The sequence below is a fragment of the Bufo gargarizans genome, chromosome 2 (assembly GCF_014858855.1).
Source record: "Bufo gargarizans isolate SCDJY-AF-19 chromosome 2, ASM1485885v1, whole genome shotgun sequence".
Taxonomy (NCBI): Eukaryota; Metazoa; Chordata; class Amphibia; order Anura; family Bufonidae; genus Bufo; species Bufo gargarizans.
The window spans coordinates 226,624,388-226,643,131 of NC_058081.1; the positions used below are offsets into that span (position 1 = coordinate 226,624,388).

General features: G+C 38.2%; 1 protein-coding gene across 23 annotated transcripts in view; it reads left to right on the plus strand.

Annotated features, from left to right (window-relative positions):
* The window catches only part of CELF2 (CUGBP Elav-like family member 2), a 449,189-nt gene that overhangs the window by 305,535 nt on the left and 124,910 nt on the right, over window positions 1-18,744 (plus strand). For all 23 annotated transcript variants that reach the window (XM_044280047.1, XM_044280053.1, XM_044280064.1 and 20 more), the window contains one exon: window positions 7,710-7,758. In XM_044280047.1, coding sequence (XP_044135982.1) covers window positions 7,710-7,758 — 49 coding nt within the window. The remainder of the gene's footprint in view (window positions 1-7,709; window positions 7,759-18,744) is intronic.

An 18,744-nucleotide genomic window follows, 5' to 3' on the forward strand; every position in this document is an offset into this window, starting at 1 on the left:
CCGCATTGAAGCAGTCATTTCTGCAAAAGGATTCCCGACCAAGTATTGAGTGCAGAACTGAACATTATTATTTGAAGGTTGACTTTTTTTTGTATTAAAAACACTTTTCTTCTATTGGTCGGATGAAATATGCTAATTTTTTTAGATAGGAAATTTGGGTTTTCATGAGCTTTATGCCAAAATCATCAATATTAAAACAATAAAAGGCTTGAACTACTTCAGTTGGTGTGTAATGAATCTAAAATATATGAAAGTCTAATGTTTATCAGTACATTACAGAAAATAGTGAACTTTATCACAATATGCTAATTTTTTGAGAAGGACCTGTATATGAAAGGAACGTGCGTTTGTTGTCTCTAGTGCGCCTGATCAGCCGCTGGAGATAATGACGTTGTCCTGTAAATAAACATGCATGAGGATCATAGTAACTTTATCTGGCATTGAGCACTGAGCAAGGCTGGATAAAGGTAACTCCAGTGGTTATTGTATACATGTGTTTGTGAGCTGGCTATGTTCTCATCTTCCTATGTCATCACTTCCTGCATCCTTGTTATGGGCTAGCCCCTTTTACACCTTTTGTGAGTAAATAAAAGAAACAGACTGGGCAGGGCGAAGGAGGAGTTGCTCAGAATTCAAGCAAGATGGTAACACCTGTGTATGCCTCTTACTGCGGCTGAGGGAAAGGGGGTTTACATTTCCTTACACAAAGTTTGATGCAAGCAGATTACAACTATTAATATTTCTACAACAAAACAGAAAAATTGAAATACGGAAACGGAATGCATACGGAGTACATTCCATTTTTTTTGCGGACCCATTGAAATGAATAGTTCCGTATACGGTCTGTATAAGGAACGCAAAAAACGGAACGGAAACGGGAAAAAAAGCATTCGTGTGCATGAGGCCTTGGTATTATTTTTTGTTAGATTATCTGACGACCCAAATACTACACAGATAATTCTAACTCCAGCCATAGAACTAGAAAGACCAAATAATGGAGCCTTCTTCATATTTAATGAACAGCCTGGTATAAATGACTTAATTAAGCATTAATTACTAGGTGGGAGATAAGATGACACTTGGGACAGTCTGCCTCATTTGCAAGATCTTCTTTGGTGGTGTTATCTCACAACAGCACCTCACCTCTCAAGTGTCGGCTTGCTGTTATCAGAGTGACAGAATAATTTGCTGTTTTGTGCTAAAAAGACTAAAATTAACAGAGCAACATACAAATTTTAATTGGATTTTTCGCACCTTTAGTGCTCTCGATCCAAGGTGTGCATTTGTTACTTTTGGTAGAAAGTGCACTATCACTACGGGAGCTTGTATCAAACTATTTTGTGATAAAAAAAAATATGAAATATCATACCGTGAATACATATTTTAGAGAAACGATGATGCACAAAGCAAATAATCATTGCAGATAGTAGCCACTAGATAGACTGTGTGACAAATGACAGATGTAGCAAACATTAACCTAACTCATAACAAAATAAATGGATATTTCCATCAATCTTTAACTTTTTTGTTAATTGTCAATTTAAAATTTACTATACCAAAACTTCTAACAAAATATTGAATTCAGGTGTTTCAGCAATATCTACTGTAAAAAGATGCATAGCATCAAGCACCCAGCCATGCTTCTACCATGCTACTACCAATCTACTTAGGCAAGCATTGGTAGTAGTATGGGTCTTACTGAAGAGCTCATTCACTTAAAATATGGCACTGTCATTGGGTGCCGTCTTTGTTGCAAGTCAACTTGGGAAATTTTCTTGATCTGACCTGGTCAACTGTAAGTGCTATTTTTGGGAAGTGGAAGTGTCTAGGAGTAACAACACCACTGCCTTAAAGCAATGGACCATGCAAACTCAGACTATCTTAAGATTGCCATCAGAGGTGGACCGGCCATAGACACAACAGGGAAATCTCCCAGTGGGCTGATGCCCAAAAGGCCACCTGAGCCCTGCTCATGGCCGCCAGCTGGATACAATTTAATAATGTCAGTAATTGTATCCAGCTAATGGGGCTAATGGGTTTGACAATTCATAGTCTGAACCATAATTACCAATAATATTTTATATTTTATTCAGTTATTTTTTTATTGAATGTAAATTGATTATGACTTACCATATATTTTTTTTTATCTTTTAATAAAAGTTATCAGGTAACAAAAACTGTTATATAACAAATAAGTAAGTAAACAATTTATAAGATTCTACTGCTCAAATTCACACAAACTAAAATAAAACTCTTTGGGATGCCACATTTTAGATGTGAGTTTTTATAAAATAGTCACAAGTGGTGTTTTTTACACTGCTCTCACCACTTTTCACAAAGGGGAAGTGACAAGGATTAGGCAGGGACAGGTACAGCCGCTGCAACAAATTCATTTTCTTATACTCCAGTTTTCTGGAACAAATGAAGCCGCAAATCTACAGAAGCTCAGCGCTATGTACCATACATTTCTGTTTAGGCACAAAGACTACCGGTGGATGAACCTAAAGTATGATGAGGCATGTTCCTCATCAAAAATTGGGTGCATTTTCCGGAAGCACAGGGGATATTAAGACCGGCACAGATATTATCTATATTCATGTCCAGTGATACATTCAGAAAGCTTCTCGTACCAGCAGTGAACTCAAGTGATCATCACATCTAGTGAGATTCACACTGCTGGAGCTCCTCTAACACTGCCCCCTGCTGATTGAACAGTGATAGAGCAGCTTCAGTTCACTACCAGTTGAAGCGAGGTGGTGCAGACCGCCCAGTTGTTAATATATTCATCTATTAGCATATAAGTCACGGAAAGGAACAGAGTTGAGTTAATAGAGGAACTTATAGACAGTAAAGTGCTAATACATTGCAATGTGTTTTCAACATAAAGGAGAATCTTAAAAGCAGTTTGGGGAGATTTATCAAAATTGGTTAAAGCAAAACTCACTTAGATGCCCATCAGATTCCAATTTTTATTTCTCATAAATCCTTTGTATATGTATACTTATATAAACATCTTTAAATATTCAGGTAGAAGATATTTTCTCTCTTTTTTTTTTAAGTTGGATTTTAACCTAGTCCCCAGTATCACCAGAATTCTCCCTGTTGATTCTACGTAAGGAGTAGGATATAATTGTTAGTTTCTACCTTCTGTGTTCATCTCTACATCAGATATAGCCGCACGGATAAGATGAAGTCACAGATGGGATTGTGCTATGTTATTTGACAACCAATTAGAGCAATCTGACAGAAATGATGAATTAATCACCACAGACAGGCACACAATTCCCAGATAAAATTCCAGTCCAGTTGAACCAGTTTCTCAGCTCTATTTTTAGTAGAAATAGATTGTGCTGTTACTGGTTTCTCCTAAGAATTCTAAGTATTGCATTACACGCTACAATATTTAGAGGCACTGATTTCTCTTCCTTTCTTCTTTCCAAATTGTCCCACTTTTGTATGGCTGGACAGAATTAAATTAGACAAAACCTGTAAATCTTCAGGCAGAGATTTCTATCAGATTAATGATCAATTGAATTATATAGAATAATAATAATTTTTGCCTTCTGAGTGACATACAATATAATGAAAATAATATATGATACAGAGTGTTTGTTATCTATATAACTTTGCTCATTAAGCATAAACTAAATATTAAATGGGTAGTGCGGTGGGAGTCCCACTATGGAAACCCCTATTTTTTAAGGGAATGGGGACTCTCAAAATGAAAGGAGTAGCAGATCACACATGTACCCTGTTGCTTCAGTCATCTCTATAGGACTGCTGGAAATAACTGAATACAGCGCTCGGGTATTTTCAGAAGGTCGTATAGACATGAATGGAGAGCCTCCCACTCTGTTCTTTTCAGGAGGCCCTGCAGGTTATGGGCCCCCATGTCCTGATTATTGGGGGGTCCCAATGGTCCTGTGGATAGGGGATAACTTGTGTTTTTGCCATTGGTGTCATTCCTGCTTTGATCATTTTCTCTACTCAGAACATTACCTATTCCTTAGAGTCTTAAAGAGAAAGTTCATAAATGAGACTATAATCATTGTTGAGAAATGGGACTATGGATTGATCTATTGGATATTGGTCTATCTGAAGGTAGACAAATATATTAGATTAGTTAGTGTCAATCCACTAATTTTCATGGGATGGGTTAACCATCTAATGAACATATAGGCCTCCTGGCTCTGACATGGCAGCAGATAATGGGGAAAAAAAAGGATCAGGCAATTAGATTTCAACTAGCCTAATCCTTTTGGTCTCCAAGGAGAAAATCTGCTGCCAGAGGTGTCTGCTGCAGGCTTATTCCTTTCCCCCTACTGAAAACACATGCATGCTCGGGGGACTGGGATGGAGGAATAGCTGTGTAGGAATGTGTATGGCTAACTTTAGAAGTAAGTAAAAATTTTCACATTTGTGTTCAACTTTTTAAAATATAGAATATAAGCTGACTGATCAAGGAAGGTGTGAAGCAACCCAAATAATAGAGTATCTTCAATAGTCCTGACTGTAGGGTAATGCCATTTCAGGAATATAACAAGTAACTATGGGTCCTGGCAGAAATCTTGTAGTGGGGAGGCATTTCACCATGACCACCATTAAGATCAGGAGAACTGATGAAAAGACTACTGACCGTATTGTTATCACCTTGTCCTCTTCGTCTTTTCTTCAAGTTGATGCCTTGTTGTTTTCCTTTCCTAGTTTCCTTAGTGATGGTTATGCTTAATACTCTGGTCAATGATGTTCTTTATTCTTGGTAATATATTAGTGAATCTTTCCCTATGCCAATATTATTTCAAACCATATAACATATGAAGATTTAGAGAGGTACCTAGAGAAGATATTTTGTAATATGATACACACAGTGTCCCACATTTACTAATGTAAGTGCATCTAGATTTTGTCATAATTTGTGCCAAAAAGTGGTGCAGTTTGATGCATCTTCCTTTAGAGAAAGTAATATGGCTTCACTGGACAGGGGCATGGCCTATGATGCAAGGTTTTGCACCAAAACTGCACCACGGTTCTGTGTAAAATTCTGTCTCAAGGTAAGCCAACCCACAGTTGATATAGAGTCAGACAAAAGTATCTATCCCTGTACCAGATTTATCATCCAGCCAGAGCCCTCTAATAAAAGTGGTGTATGTCCAGACCGCCTGTGTAAGACTACGCCATATATAGTATAAGCAAATCTGCAGCACAGTGTACCACAAGAGTGAGTCTAAGTTTCTAGCACATCCTTTCGAATAAACTATTATTATATTTGTTTATTTTTTCCATTAATACTGCGCCAGACTTCAAAGAAATCTGCATCTTTGAAGTAAGAAATATTTTAATTGAATTAAATGTTTTGTTCACTCACAAACAAACAATACAGAAGGAATAAAACTTTAGACAGCCCTTCAGCCAAGAATTTTGTTATTTTCTCAAAAATCAAGGTTATTTTTTTACCGTATATAACTATTAACTCATAAATGGGCAAATTTTGACCTGAAGTACAGTAAGACATTAAAGTGAGTGAAATGGATTGTCAAGTATCAAGGAATCACATAGTATTATCCAGCAAGATGCTCACCCCCTGGGACTGCAGGCATGACAGGACATATTATGAGTTCAGAGCCTATAAAATATTTAAAGGCTCTGAAGGAAAAGAAAGAATCTGTAATGGAGGTGGCACAGGAAAAAGAAATTGAAAAAGGCAATGGAATAAAAAATACATGCTCACACGTTTTAGGTATTTGCCAGTTTTAAATATAGGTATTTTTTGTAACCTCTTTGCCTGTACGCTCAGAATCCAAGAGTTATTTTTCTGCTGCAAATGACTGTGATATTTGGCACGCATTGTCTAAAGCTGATGTATTATAAGACTATGCTGTTTTATGTAAGGACAGCATAATATGAAGACACGTTCGTTCTACTATTAGTCAAAACAGCACAAAAATATTGCCCCATATTTTCTAATGTGTCTGCGCCTAAAATCTGTCTAAAAAGTGGAGCAAATTGATATAATTTTTGTACAGCTTGATGCAATTAGGGTTTCTACACATTTTCCAACTTGCTTGCCAAGAGGATGGGGCTTAGCGGAAAGTGCCTTGCTTTGTGGGAAAAATCATGGCCTAAGATTCATCATTTTTTGCTACAACTCAGTCTCAAAGTAATCCAACTAATAGTTGGTATAGAGTTAAACAAAAGTGCCCAACCCTGTACCACAATTGCCATCCAGCATGAGCCGCTGTCATAAATCTGGTGCTGGTCTAGCAGTTTGCCAAAATTTACACACTGTATAGGATTAGTGAATCTGGGCCATTGTACATTTTCGGTAACAATCAGATAAAACACCATACATGTAGTTTAGGGTTGTGTATATTCCCGAGGTGGAGGGTGTTCCTGAAAGTCTCCCAGATATTCTCCATAGCCAGTCAAAAGGAGGGTGGGCAGAAGGTGAGTGAGATGAGTGCTACCTGGTGTACTCTGATCGCTTCTATTGGTCAAGTGGTGCAATATCTAGTGCTGATCAGAGAGTGGACATATTCCTTGTGTAAGGGAAGCATGGTTTGATGACAGATCCATTATAAAGAAGCCATCAGCTGAGGACCTGTAATGCAACTCTTTCTCAAACTTTAGACCCTCATGTAGATATCTTCATGCACAGTTGGACATCTCTATAGCTTTCTCTGTATCTCTATATCCAATATGCTCCTGTCTCTGTGACATTTGTTTCCAGATGGTATTCCAACTGGAAGACATGTAATCTAGGTGCTTTCATTTATTTTGCTATGTTCAACATGTTGATCCCTATTAGACTTATCAGCATCACTATCTAGACTCTTCTTAGCAAAGTGCTAAATGTTTTTGTTGCACTCAAGGGGTTAAACAGCTCTGAGCACAGTTGCCATTTCGAATTGAATTAACCTATTTAGTGAGTACATATAAATTCCATGCTTTTCATTTTACGTGCGTTCATCCTACCAGTTAACCAATATGTGTGAATAAAGAATATGTGTGAATGCTTGTTGAGAAATGCAACAGTTTTATTCATATATTCTTACACTAATAAATTAATTTGCAGTTATTATTTTGTAATTCTTTTTCTATGTCTTCTGATAGAATAAAATGCACATATTTATTGGATGCCATCAACAGAATAAGAACAAATAAATACATTTCAATGTGATGCTAATAGAGAATCAATGTGTTTCACATTAAAATGTGTATTACCTCTCTCATTGCAACCACCAGATGTCATTACATTAGCATAATGCAGCACCATTTGTTCACTCAGATAACATTCCAGTTAATATGTCACCATAACTATGTATAAAGTACTTAGTTATGGATTATCTCACTACCAACATTCAGAATATTCAAATATTCCTGTGTAGAAGACATGCCATATATGCAGCCTACTCAGCTGCGATGAGCCCAATGGAGGGAGATGACCCATTCCAGGTTGGTCTTCTTCCCATTTTAATGGGTTGTGAGAACCTGCAATTTAATGTGGTCCCTATAGATGCTGTAATGGTAGCAAAAAAACAACCCAAAAAAAGAAATGTGCTAGACTAATAAAAAATAGATGAAGGCAGCAGGACCTCCTGTTGCACATGTAGTTACAAGCATACTGGTGTCAAAAAGCACTCAATAGAAGTCTTTTTGTACAAACGTGTTTCTTTTACTTAATGAATCATCATTTTTGTATTGTTTTTTAGATGCATCATCCTATTCAGATGAAGCCTGCAGATAGTGAAAAGTCAAATGGTAAGTGTGATATTTCTTGCATTTATAAATCTTATAATCTCTTCACATGATAAATGAAAGTCTAGTTAAAGGATGCTTAAACATTTTTTTTTATAAAACTTTACATTTTTCATGATACAGAAAAATGCCTCTCACTACACTTATCAACCTCTTTTTTCCCCTCACACCTTCTTGCTGATCATTCACTGTGAATTAGCTAATAAAATCTTTACACAGAGTCTGTATGCTGAGAGATCAGATACAGTTTATGGAGAGTGGGAGGGTGCTTCTGGAGGGAGAGAGAGGCAGAGAAACACATATAGATGCTGCTGCACATTCTAGTATATGTTGTCTCTCACCCAAGTGCTGAATGCACAGCTACACTGCTTAATGTTGTTATGTAAAAATGAGTGAAATGATTCATATGAATTAAAATTTGAAACAAAATTTTGAAAAGATTCTGATTTGTTAGAATCAAAATTTCTTCTGATTCATTTGAGTAGAATTTTTCCAAGAGAGACAGAGAAAAAGATAGATTTGTACAGCCTCTATATAACTTTGGCGGACGCTCCACTGGTTCTAAATGTAAGACAGCTTCCTAGCTCTCTTACATTTAGACCTTTTTCTATCTGCTCCCCCCCCCCCCCCCCCATGCCGCTCCCACTTTTTTACACATGGCGTGAGTGGGAGAAGTTGCAGATTTCGGCGCCTGAAATACTCCTAATTTTGGTATATTTCAGCATCATAAATGACCCCAAAGCGTATAAAGTAAATACAAGTGGGCATGAACATGTTCTGTTAAGAAATAGGGTTGATTATTTTTCTTTTGATTCCCATTGAACCCAAGTCCAACACTGGCCAAATATAGGGTGAAATAAGCATCTGCTAATGAAAAATGCAGTGTTTTATAAATACCGTATATATATATATATATATATATATATATATATATATTTATAGCAAAGGATTTTATTTAATACTGTAAGCCATTTATTGATGAAAATATTTAATTCTGTTGTATGATTTACTCGTAACGTTTGTCATTTGAGCAAATTGGATCAAAAGAAAACCTATTTTCTACCTTTCTACTATGTTCTTGTAATCTAGTTGACATGGATAGCATTCTAAATCCAAATAATTTGAAAGAACCAATATGTTGCCACAAAACACATTCTAAATCCAAAGATGCTACCATGGAACATATTGATGGAAGATGAACATTTTTCAGTAAATAGCGTATGGTGGCTTATTGTACTGTGATTCATTATGAAAATATATGTATTTTTTATTAGTTTTCGATTCCTCTTCTCTGCACATAATGACATTGTATTTTCACAGAGCAAACATTCACTGAAGATTCCATTACCCTTGATACCATACACAACAGCTGCCAGTAGTAGCTGTGATAAAATGTGAATGATAACTAGTAAACATTCCCATAAATTCAATTAATTGAACTTTGTAAAGAAATTCCTGCAGGTCATTATAGCCAGGAATGTTTCTTTATGAAAGAAAAGCTCCTAGCCATATTAATTAGTAACCAGGGTTTTAAAAGATCTGCATATCCCATAATGCAAATCATGAACTCCTATAGTTCCCAGTAGGCTTTTGTTTTTCTTCTAATTTTAGAACTTGTATTCATGCAGACTTCATTAAAGGGAGAACTTCATAGATGGATCAATCAGAATTTAGTAGCAGAATATGGATATGTACAGTATGTGTTAAATGTTTTCTTGGGATCTATCTGCCTTCTTTGGTTATAATTCATTTTCTATCATGGACTGTTTCAGAAATGTCGAGTGTGCTAATCTCCTGTCAGCATAGTCCATTCTGAAGGAGCACATTTTGACCAGGTTATTTTGTATCTATTGTCTGAAACTTGTAAAGAAGAGATGAGGTTTGAGATAAGTTCTCCTTTGTTGCCTTTTATTATTGGGCAGTGAGTGTAGTATATTGGTGTGCTCTTACTTGGTCATTAGCCTATGGGAGGCAGTTCCCCCACTAGTAACATTCTGTTTGGTCCTAAGTCACATAGGCTACACATGGGCCCCCAGGGTTATAGTTGACAATTACTGAGCCATTGCTGCAAAGAGCCATATTATGAGACCTAGTCCATGGGGTCCTAATGTACCTCTGTATGTATGAGGATTTCTTACAGGGACATACAGTGTATGGAGGTCTTTTATGGAGGATTCCATTTAAATGTATCAGAAGAAACATTGCTTGCTCTGATGAACTCTATGTGTCTCCATGCAGGCTACATGTAAACGGCTCTGTTCTCTTGTGCTAAAAAACAATTGATCACATTGCTATCAGCATTAACCTCATTTTCACATAAAGACAATATAGAGTTGTCTGAGAATATAAGATTTTACACTATTGGATTATCTCTTAAAAGTGTCACAATTGCTTCTGAAATATCATACTGGCAAATAAGAATGTTTGACCAAAAGGGTCCACGACCCCCACCATTGCTGGAATGACAGGGAAGAAGTGATCAGCTGAGTGTCATGCCAAGTTGGCAGTGAACTGCTTTGTTTGGCTAGTAGAAGGGGGTTTACCAGTATATGGCCTATAGATGTTCTCTGAGCCCACACACCACTATGCTTGGTTTTCTGAAAGAAATAAACAATTTTACTACAGCAAAATGTATAGTGCAAATTGCATAGATGATGGGGTCTGACCCTTTGTTTCAAGCAAACTGTGGAATCTCAGTGCCATGACACTATTGTCACAATGAAAGGTCATTATCATCCTACTAATCTTCTCATATGTCATAGTGGCATGTCAGAGATTTTGTAAGATGCTATTTTTCATTAAGTACTAAGAACTAGTGTCTAAAGAGTTCAAATTTATTTAACCCCTTAAAGGGGGTTGTCCGCTTTTTATATTGATTACCTATCCTTAGGGTAGGTCATCAATATGAGATCGGCGGGGGTCTGACTCCCGGCACCTCTGCTGATCAGCTGAGCAAATGAATAAGAAGGAGCCATCCCATTGAAGTGAATGTGGCAGCGTAGCTGTAATTAAACCTGCTCACTGCTGCAGTTGCGACTGCGAGCATGTAAACAGTGAAGAGAAGGCAGGACTCATCTGAGCACCGCTCTCTCTTTAAACTGTTGAAAGACGTGGATGCCGGGAGTCAGACCCTCCTGAGGATAGGTCATCAACATAAAGAAAGTAGACAACCCCTTTAATCCTCCATGAAGTGCTATGATAATATAGCAATAGGGTCATTCCTGCACTGTGCTATAATAGTACAACATGGCAATAGTGCACAGGGGTTGGCCCATGCCGTCACTTGCAGAGATCTGGCTTTCATTCTGATCTTGGCAGTTTAACCTCTCAGATGCTGTGGTCAATGACAACTGCAGTATATTAGCGGTTAGAAGGAGGGAGCTCCCACTGGTCTCTGATTGGTACCCCACAAACGGAATAATTGGGTTCCAAGCTCTCAGCATAGCATTTGGGGGCCTTCTGAAGGGCCCCTTGCTTGCCATACCCCAGCTGTTGTTTTGGCTACTTTTCCCTCCCCAAAAAAGTTTGAATAAAAATATATCAAAAGGTCCATGTATCTCAAAATGTCATCAATAATATCAATAGCTCACCCTTAAAAAAAAGAGCTTTCACACTACTATGTCGGCAGAAAAATGAAAGCGTTATGGGTGTCAGAATAGGGAGACACAAAGTAATCTTTTTTATAGTAAATCATAACAAAAACTATATAAATCATACTGACCCACACAGTATGAAGAATGTAGTGGATGGCACTCCTTATGTGTCGCGGTTGGTGCTCAGTGGGAAAGGTCAAATGGAATATATATAGACCACGGCACTCAAAATAAGGTTATCAAAAATTAATTCATTTATTAATTGTCCATCCCAGGTAGGATCATTTATAGTGCAAATGGCCAACAATATTGTTTCGGTCCAGCAGGACCTTGTTCACGGCCTAGGATAAGTACATCATAATTTAGTATTTCGATACATCATAAGTAGGGGCATATTGCATAACAAGGATGGGTAAAATAGTAAATTGACAAGGTAGATAAACAAGACGGTAAGGAGTTGTCGAACATATATATATACATAAATCAATTGACATATAATCATATAGTCTAGGTGTCGTATATGGAGCAGATGAGAGGACCATGGCAAGAAAAGAGGATGACACGTGATTCCAAGATCATTATCTTCATATTGAGACTAGAACAAATGGGAGACCATATTCATATAAACGGTAATTAGTAAATGGTGGTTAACATGAGAAGTAAATATACGTAGAGGTATAAGGTATAATGTATAGGGTGGAGATAATGCCAGCGGACCAAAGAGATGGTGTAATATAGTCAAGTCATTAAATCAATTTGGACAAGTTTGCTATATGTATTTATCAAAATATCAGCACTGTCAATGTAATATAATATAATGCACCATCTCTTAATAGTATTCCGGCACCATCTCACATAAAATGTCATTCTTAGAAATGGCAGTCGTAGGGTTAAAAATCATAATCCTGGTATACATAGAGTAAGATAGTTTTACAATATAGCAGACCTATAGGGGGTGGTGTCTAGTGGTTAAGAAGGATAAGTAGTAAAAGCGAGTACTAGTGATAGAAGATTTGCGCGCAAAAAATATCAGAGCAGGCATAGATTATGCATAGAATATAGCAATGGTAATTGGGAGCGCTGTAAACAAACCTTAGTGCGGTAGATCTGGAGGCATCGGGAGGACTCGTGGGCAAAGCGCGACTTCCGGGTTTATATGGAGATCCCGGATGATTATGCGCATGCGCATAGATGTGCGCAAGCGGTGGATGTCGTAGTCTCGCGAGGACCGCTACGTCACTCGCGCATGCGCAATGGAGCTTAGTATCGGGCATGGAGTGTACGGAGATCAGAGTCTGATGCGCAGACGCTTTACATAGTTCTAGAGTCGCTGCAATATAGGGTCAATGTAAAGATAGATCAAAAGCTAGATGAATCATATATTTTGTAAAGTATTATCAGCTAGATGGTTAATATGCTACATGGAACTCTATAATGGAAACCTATAGAAAAAAGCGCTAGTACTACTAATACTACTAGTATTGGCTCTATGTATGATGGTATACTACCTGTAGGGTACGACTATAATGGTCATTTGGTCTGTGAAAATAGGAAAAAGAAAGGAATTAGTACACGCATTTAGATATGCTTCTATTACATATAGCGTTACAACACTGTCAACAGATAACAAAGATTAACAAACAGCCAGAAAATAGACATAAGGATTTCAACATATGGAGGTAAAAATACGGAGGTAAAAATACGGAGAGAACGGTCCCAGTTTATTAGAGGCATGAGAAATCAAATATGAAAGTCAAAGTCCCTATTCATTCCGTAAGGTGAAAGAGTTTTTAACTCAAAAATCCAGAAGGCTTCGCGTTCCTTTAGACGTTTAATCCGATTACCGCCTCTTCTTGTTTGCGGTACATGTTCTAAAATCTGGAATTTTAACTGATTGATTTGATGGTTATTGGATAGAAAATGATGTGGAACCGGAAGCTCGGTTCTGTTACATCGGATGTCAGATTTGTGTTTTGATATACGATCACGTACACACTGTGTGGTTTCGCCCACATAGGCCAAACCGCAGGGGCATTTGATGAGATATACCACGAAGGATGAGTTACAGGTATAGAAGTCTCTGGCTTGATAGATTTTGCCCGAGTGGGGGTGTACAATCCTGTTTCCTTTGATAATATTAGTACACTGGGCGCAATGGAGACATGGGTAACTACCTGTCTTACGGGGAGCTAGAGTAGTTTGTCTAAATTGTGGTGTGGAGGGGCCAATGTCAGCGCGTACTAGCTGATCTTTGAGATTAGTCGGACGTTTATAACACATGCGAATCGGATTTCTGAATTCAGGCACGTTGGGATATGATCTTGTTAATATGGACCAGTGTTTTTTAATAATGTTTTGAATTTTTGATACAAACGGATGGTATGTGGTAACAAACGGAATACGAACAGAGGGTGACATTCTATTGGAACGTTGGGGAATCTGTTGTGCTAAGGTAAGCTCTTCTTGAAGTAACTTGGTGGGATAGCCCCTAGCAGTGAATTTACTTGCCATCTCTTTAAGGCGTTGTTCCCGAAGAGAAGGGTCTGGTACTATTCTGGTTACTCGAGTGAATTGAGATCTTGGTAAGGAATGTTTGGTGTTCTGAGGATGACAACTAGAGTAGTGTAATAATGTGTTTCGATCAGTCGGTTTACGAAAGAGATCAGTGGTTAATGAGCCGCTATGAGTTTTGAATACCAGTGTATCTAGAAAGCTTATTTTATCTGGATCTGTATGAGAGGTAAAAGAAAGGTCTGGATCTTGCTTGTTAATATGGTCAATGAAACGAGAAAATGAGTCACAATCACCGGTCCAAACACAGAAGATATCATCGATGTATCGATGCCAAGTTAATGCAAACCGTTGAAAGAGGTCATTGGGATATATATTATCCTCCTCGAATTTTGCCATAAAGGCATTTGCATAAGGGGGCGCCACATTTGCCCCCATTGCTGTACCCCGTTTCTGAATGTAGAAGTCGTCACTGAACATAAAATAATTGTTATGGAGGACTAGTCGTAAAAGTGCGAGGCAAAAGGTTTGTGCATTAGGTGAGTAATTGGAAGTTGAGAGAAGTGAGGAAACGGCTTCTATGCCCTTCTCGTGAGCAATAGAAGTATATAGGCTATTAACATCTAATGTTACTAATATGCTGTCTTCCGGAATGTTTTGTAGTGAGGAAATAGTTGATAAAAAATGGGTCGTGTCGAGTAGAAAAGAGCGGGTATTTTTGATTAATGGCGTAAGTATTCGTTCTAGGAAGATAGAAAGTGGAGAAAGGATAGAATCCGTTGATGCGACTATAGGTCTACCTGGTGGATTTGTTAAATTTTTATGAATTTTTGGTAATGTATAGAGAACGGGAGTAACAGGATGTTCATTGAGAAGGAAAGAGTAGGTTGATTTATCGATGGTGCCTAGCTGGAGGTAAGTGTCGAGTAGGGAGATAATTTCTTTTCTAATACGGAAAATAGGATTATTGGGCACCTTACAATAGGTTGCAGCGTCAGATAGTTGTCGTTTTATCTCCCCGACATATGCTGTGGTATCCATGACTACAATGGCTCCACCTTTGTCGGCTGGTTTTATTGTAATGTTTTTATCCTCCCTCAATGTGTTAAGTGCAATCCGTTCCTCACTTTTAAGATTCTGAGGTGTGTATAAAGATTTATCTTTTGGTTCTTTCAAGGTACTGTCTACGTCCCTTTTAACCAGGTCAATAAAGGCCTCGGCTGCATGGTGATTTTTAGGGGGCATGAATGTGCTCTTGGTCCTCAAGTTAAGGGATTTAATCGATAGGTCCGAGGCTATGGCCGTGGTTTGGGATATTGACTCAATATCCCAAACCACGGCCATAGCCTCGGACCTATCGATTAAATCCCTTAACTTGAGGACCAAGAGCACATTCATGCCCCCTAAAAATCACCATGCAGCCGAGGCCTTTATTGACCTGGTTAAAAGGGACGTAGACAGTACCTTGAAAGAACCAAAAGATAAATCTTTATACACACCTCAGAATCTTAAAAGTGAGGAACGGATTGCACTTAACACATTGAGGGAGGATAAAAACATTACAATAAAACCAGCCGACAAAGGTGGAGCCATTGTAGTCATGGATACCACAGCATATGTCGGGGAGATAAACCGACAACTATCTGACGCTGCAACCTATTGTAAGGTGCCCAATAATCCTATTTTCCGTATTAGAAAAGAAATTATCTCCCTACTCGACACTTACCTCCAGCTAGGCACCATCGATAAATCAACCTACTCTTTCCTTCTCAATGAACATCCTGTTACTCCCGTTCTCTATACATTACCAAAAATTCATAAAAATTTAACAAATCCACCAGGTAGACCTATAGTCGCATCAACGGATTCTATCCTTTCTCCACTTTCTATCTTCCTAGAACGAATACTTACGCCATTAATCAAAAATACCCGCTCTTTTCTACTCGACACGACCCATTTTTTATCAACTATTTCCTCACTACAAAACATTCCGGAAGACAGCATATTAGTAACATTAGATGTTAATAGCCTATATACTTCTATTGCTCACGAGAAGGGCATAGAAGCCGTTTCCTCACTTCTCTCAACTTCCAATTACTCACCTAATGCACAAACCTTTTGCCTCGCACTTTTACGACTAGTCCTCCATAACAATTATTTTATGTTCAGTGACGACTTCTACATTCAGAAACGGGGTACAGCAATGGGGGCAAATGTGGCGCCCCCTTATGCAAATGCCTTTATGGCAAAATTCGAGGAGGATAATATATATCCCAATGACCTCTTTCAACGGTTTGCATTAACTTGGCATCGATAAATCGATGATATCTTCTGTGTTTGGACCGGTGATTGTGACTCATTTTCTCGTTTCATTGACCATATTAACAAGCAAGATCCAGACCTTTCTTTTACCTCTCATACAGATCCAGATAAAATAAGCTTTCTAGATACACTGGTATTCAAAACTCATAGCGGCTCATTAACCACTGATCTCTTTCGTAAACCGACTGATCGAAACACATTATTACACTACTCTAGTTGTCATCCTCAGAACACCAAACATTCCTTACCAAGATCTCAATTCACTCGAGTAACCAGAATAGTACCAGACCCTTCTCTTCGGGAACAACGCCTTAAAGAGATGGCAAGTAAATTCACTGCTAGGGGCTATCCCACCAAGTTACTTCAAGAAGAGCTTACCTTAGCACAACAGATTCCCCAACGTTCCAATAGAATGTCACCCTCTGTTCGTATTCCGTTTGTTACCACATACCATCCGTTTGTATCAAAAATTCAAAACATTATTAAAAAACACTGGTCCATATTAACAAGATCATATCCCAACGTGCCTGAATTCAGAAATCCGATTCGCATGTGTTATAAACGTCCGACTAATCTCAAAGATCAGCTAGTACGCGCTGACATTGGCCCCTCCACACCACAATTTAGACAAACTACTCTAGCTCCCCGTAAGACAGGTAGTTACCCATGTCTCCATTGCGCCCAGTGTACTAATATTATCAAAGGAAACAGGATTGTACACCCCCACTCGGGCAAAATCTATCAAGCCAGAGACTTCTATACCTGTAACTCATCCTTCGTGGTATATCTCATCAAATGCCCCTGCGGTTTGGCCTATGTGGGCGAAACCACACAGTGTGTACGTGATCGTATATCAAAACACAAATCTGACATCCGATGTAACAGAACCGAGCTTCCGGTTCCACATCATTTTCTATCCAATAACCATCAAATCAATCAGTTAAAATTCCAGATTTTAGAACATGTACCGCAAACAAGAAGAGGCGGTAATCGGATTAAACGTCTAAAGGAACGCGAAGCCTTCTGGATTTTTGAGTTAAAAACTCTTTCACCTTACGGAATGAATAGGGACTTTGACTTTCATATTTGATTTCTCATGCCTCTAATAAACTGGGACCGTTCTCTCCGTATTTTTACCTCCGTATTTTTACCTCCATATGTTGAAATCCTTATGTCTATTTTCTGGCTGTTTGTTAATCTTTGTTATCTGTTGACAGTGTTGTAACGCTATATGTAATAGAAGCATATCTAAATGCGTGTACTAATTCCTTTCTTTTTCCTATTTTCACAGACCAAATGACCATTATAGTCGTACCCTACAGGTAGTATACCATCATACATAGAGCCAATACTAGTAGTATTAGTAGTACTAGCGCTTTTTTCTATAGGTTTCCATTATAGAGTTCCATGTAGCATATTAACCATCTAGCTGATAATACTTTACAAAATATATGATTCATCTAGCTTTTGATCTATCTTTACATTGACCCTATATTGCAGCGACTCTAGAACTATGTAAAGCGTCTGCGCATCAGACTCTGATCTCCGTACACTCCATGCCCGATACTAAGCTCCATTGCGCATGCGCGAGTGACGTAGCGGTCCTCGCGAGACTACGACATCCACCGCTTGCGCACATCTATGCGCATGCGCATAATCATCCGGGATCTCCATATAAACCCGGAAGTCGCGCTTTGCCCACGAGTCCTCCCGATGCCTCCAGATCTACCGCACTAAGGTTTGTTTACAGCGCTCCCAATTACCATCGCTATATTCTATGCATAATCTATGCCTGCTCTGATATTTTTTGCGCGCAAATCTTCTATCACTAGTACTCGCTTTTACTACTTATCCTTCTTAACCACTAGACACCACCCCCTATAGGTCTGCTATATTGTAAAACTATCTTACTCTATGTATACCAGGATTATGATTTTTAACCCTACGACTGCCATTTCTAAGAATGACATTTTATGTGAGATGGTGCCGGAATACTATTAAGAGATGGTGCATTATATTATATTACATTGACAGTGCTGATATTTTGATAAATACATATAGCAAACTTGTCCAAATTGATTTAATGACTTGACTATATTACACCATCTCTGTGGTCCGCTGGCATTATCTCCACCCTATACATTATACCTTATACCTCTACGTATATTTACTTCTCATGTTAACCACCATTTACTAATTACCGTTTATATGAATATGGTCTCCCATTTGTTCTAGTCTCAATATGAAGATAATGATCTTGGAATCACGTGTCATCCTCTTTTCTTGCCATGGTCCTCTCATCTGCTCCATATACGACACCTAGACTATATGATTATATGTCAATTGATTTATGTATATATATATGTTCGACAACTCCTTACCGTCTTGTTTATCTACCTTGTCAATTTACTATTTTACCCATCCTTGTTATGCAATATGCCCCTACTTATGATGTATCGAAATACTAAATTATGATGTACTTATCCTAGGCCGTGAACAAGGTCCTGCTGGACCGAAACAATATTGTTGGCCATTTGCACTATAAATGATCCTACCTGGGATG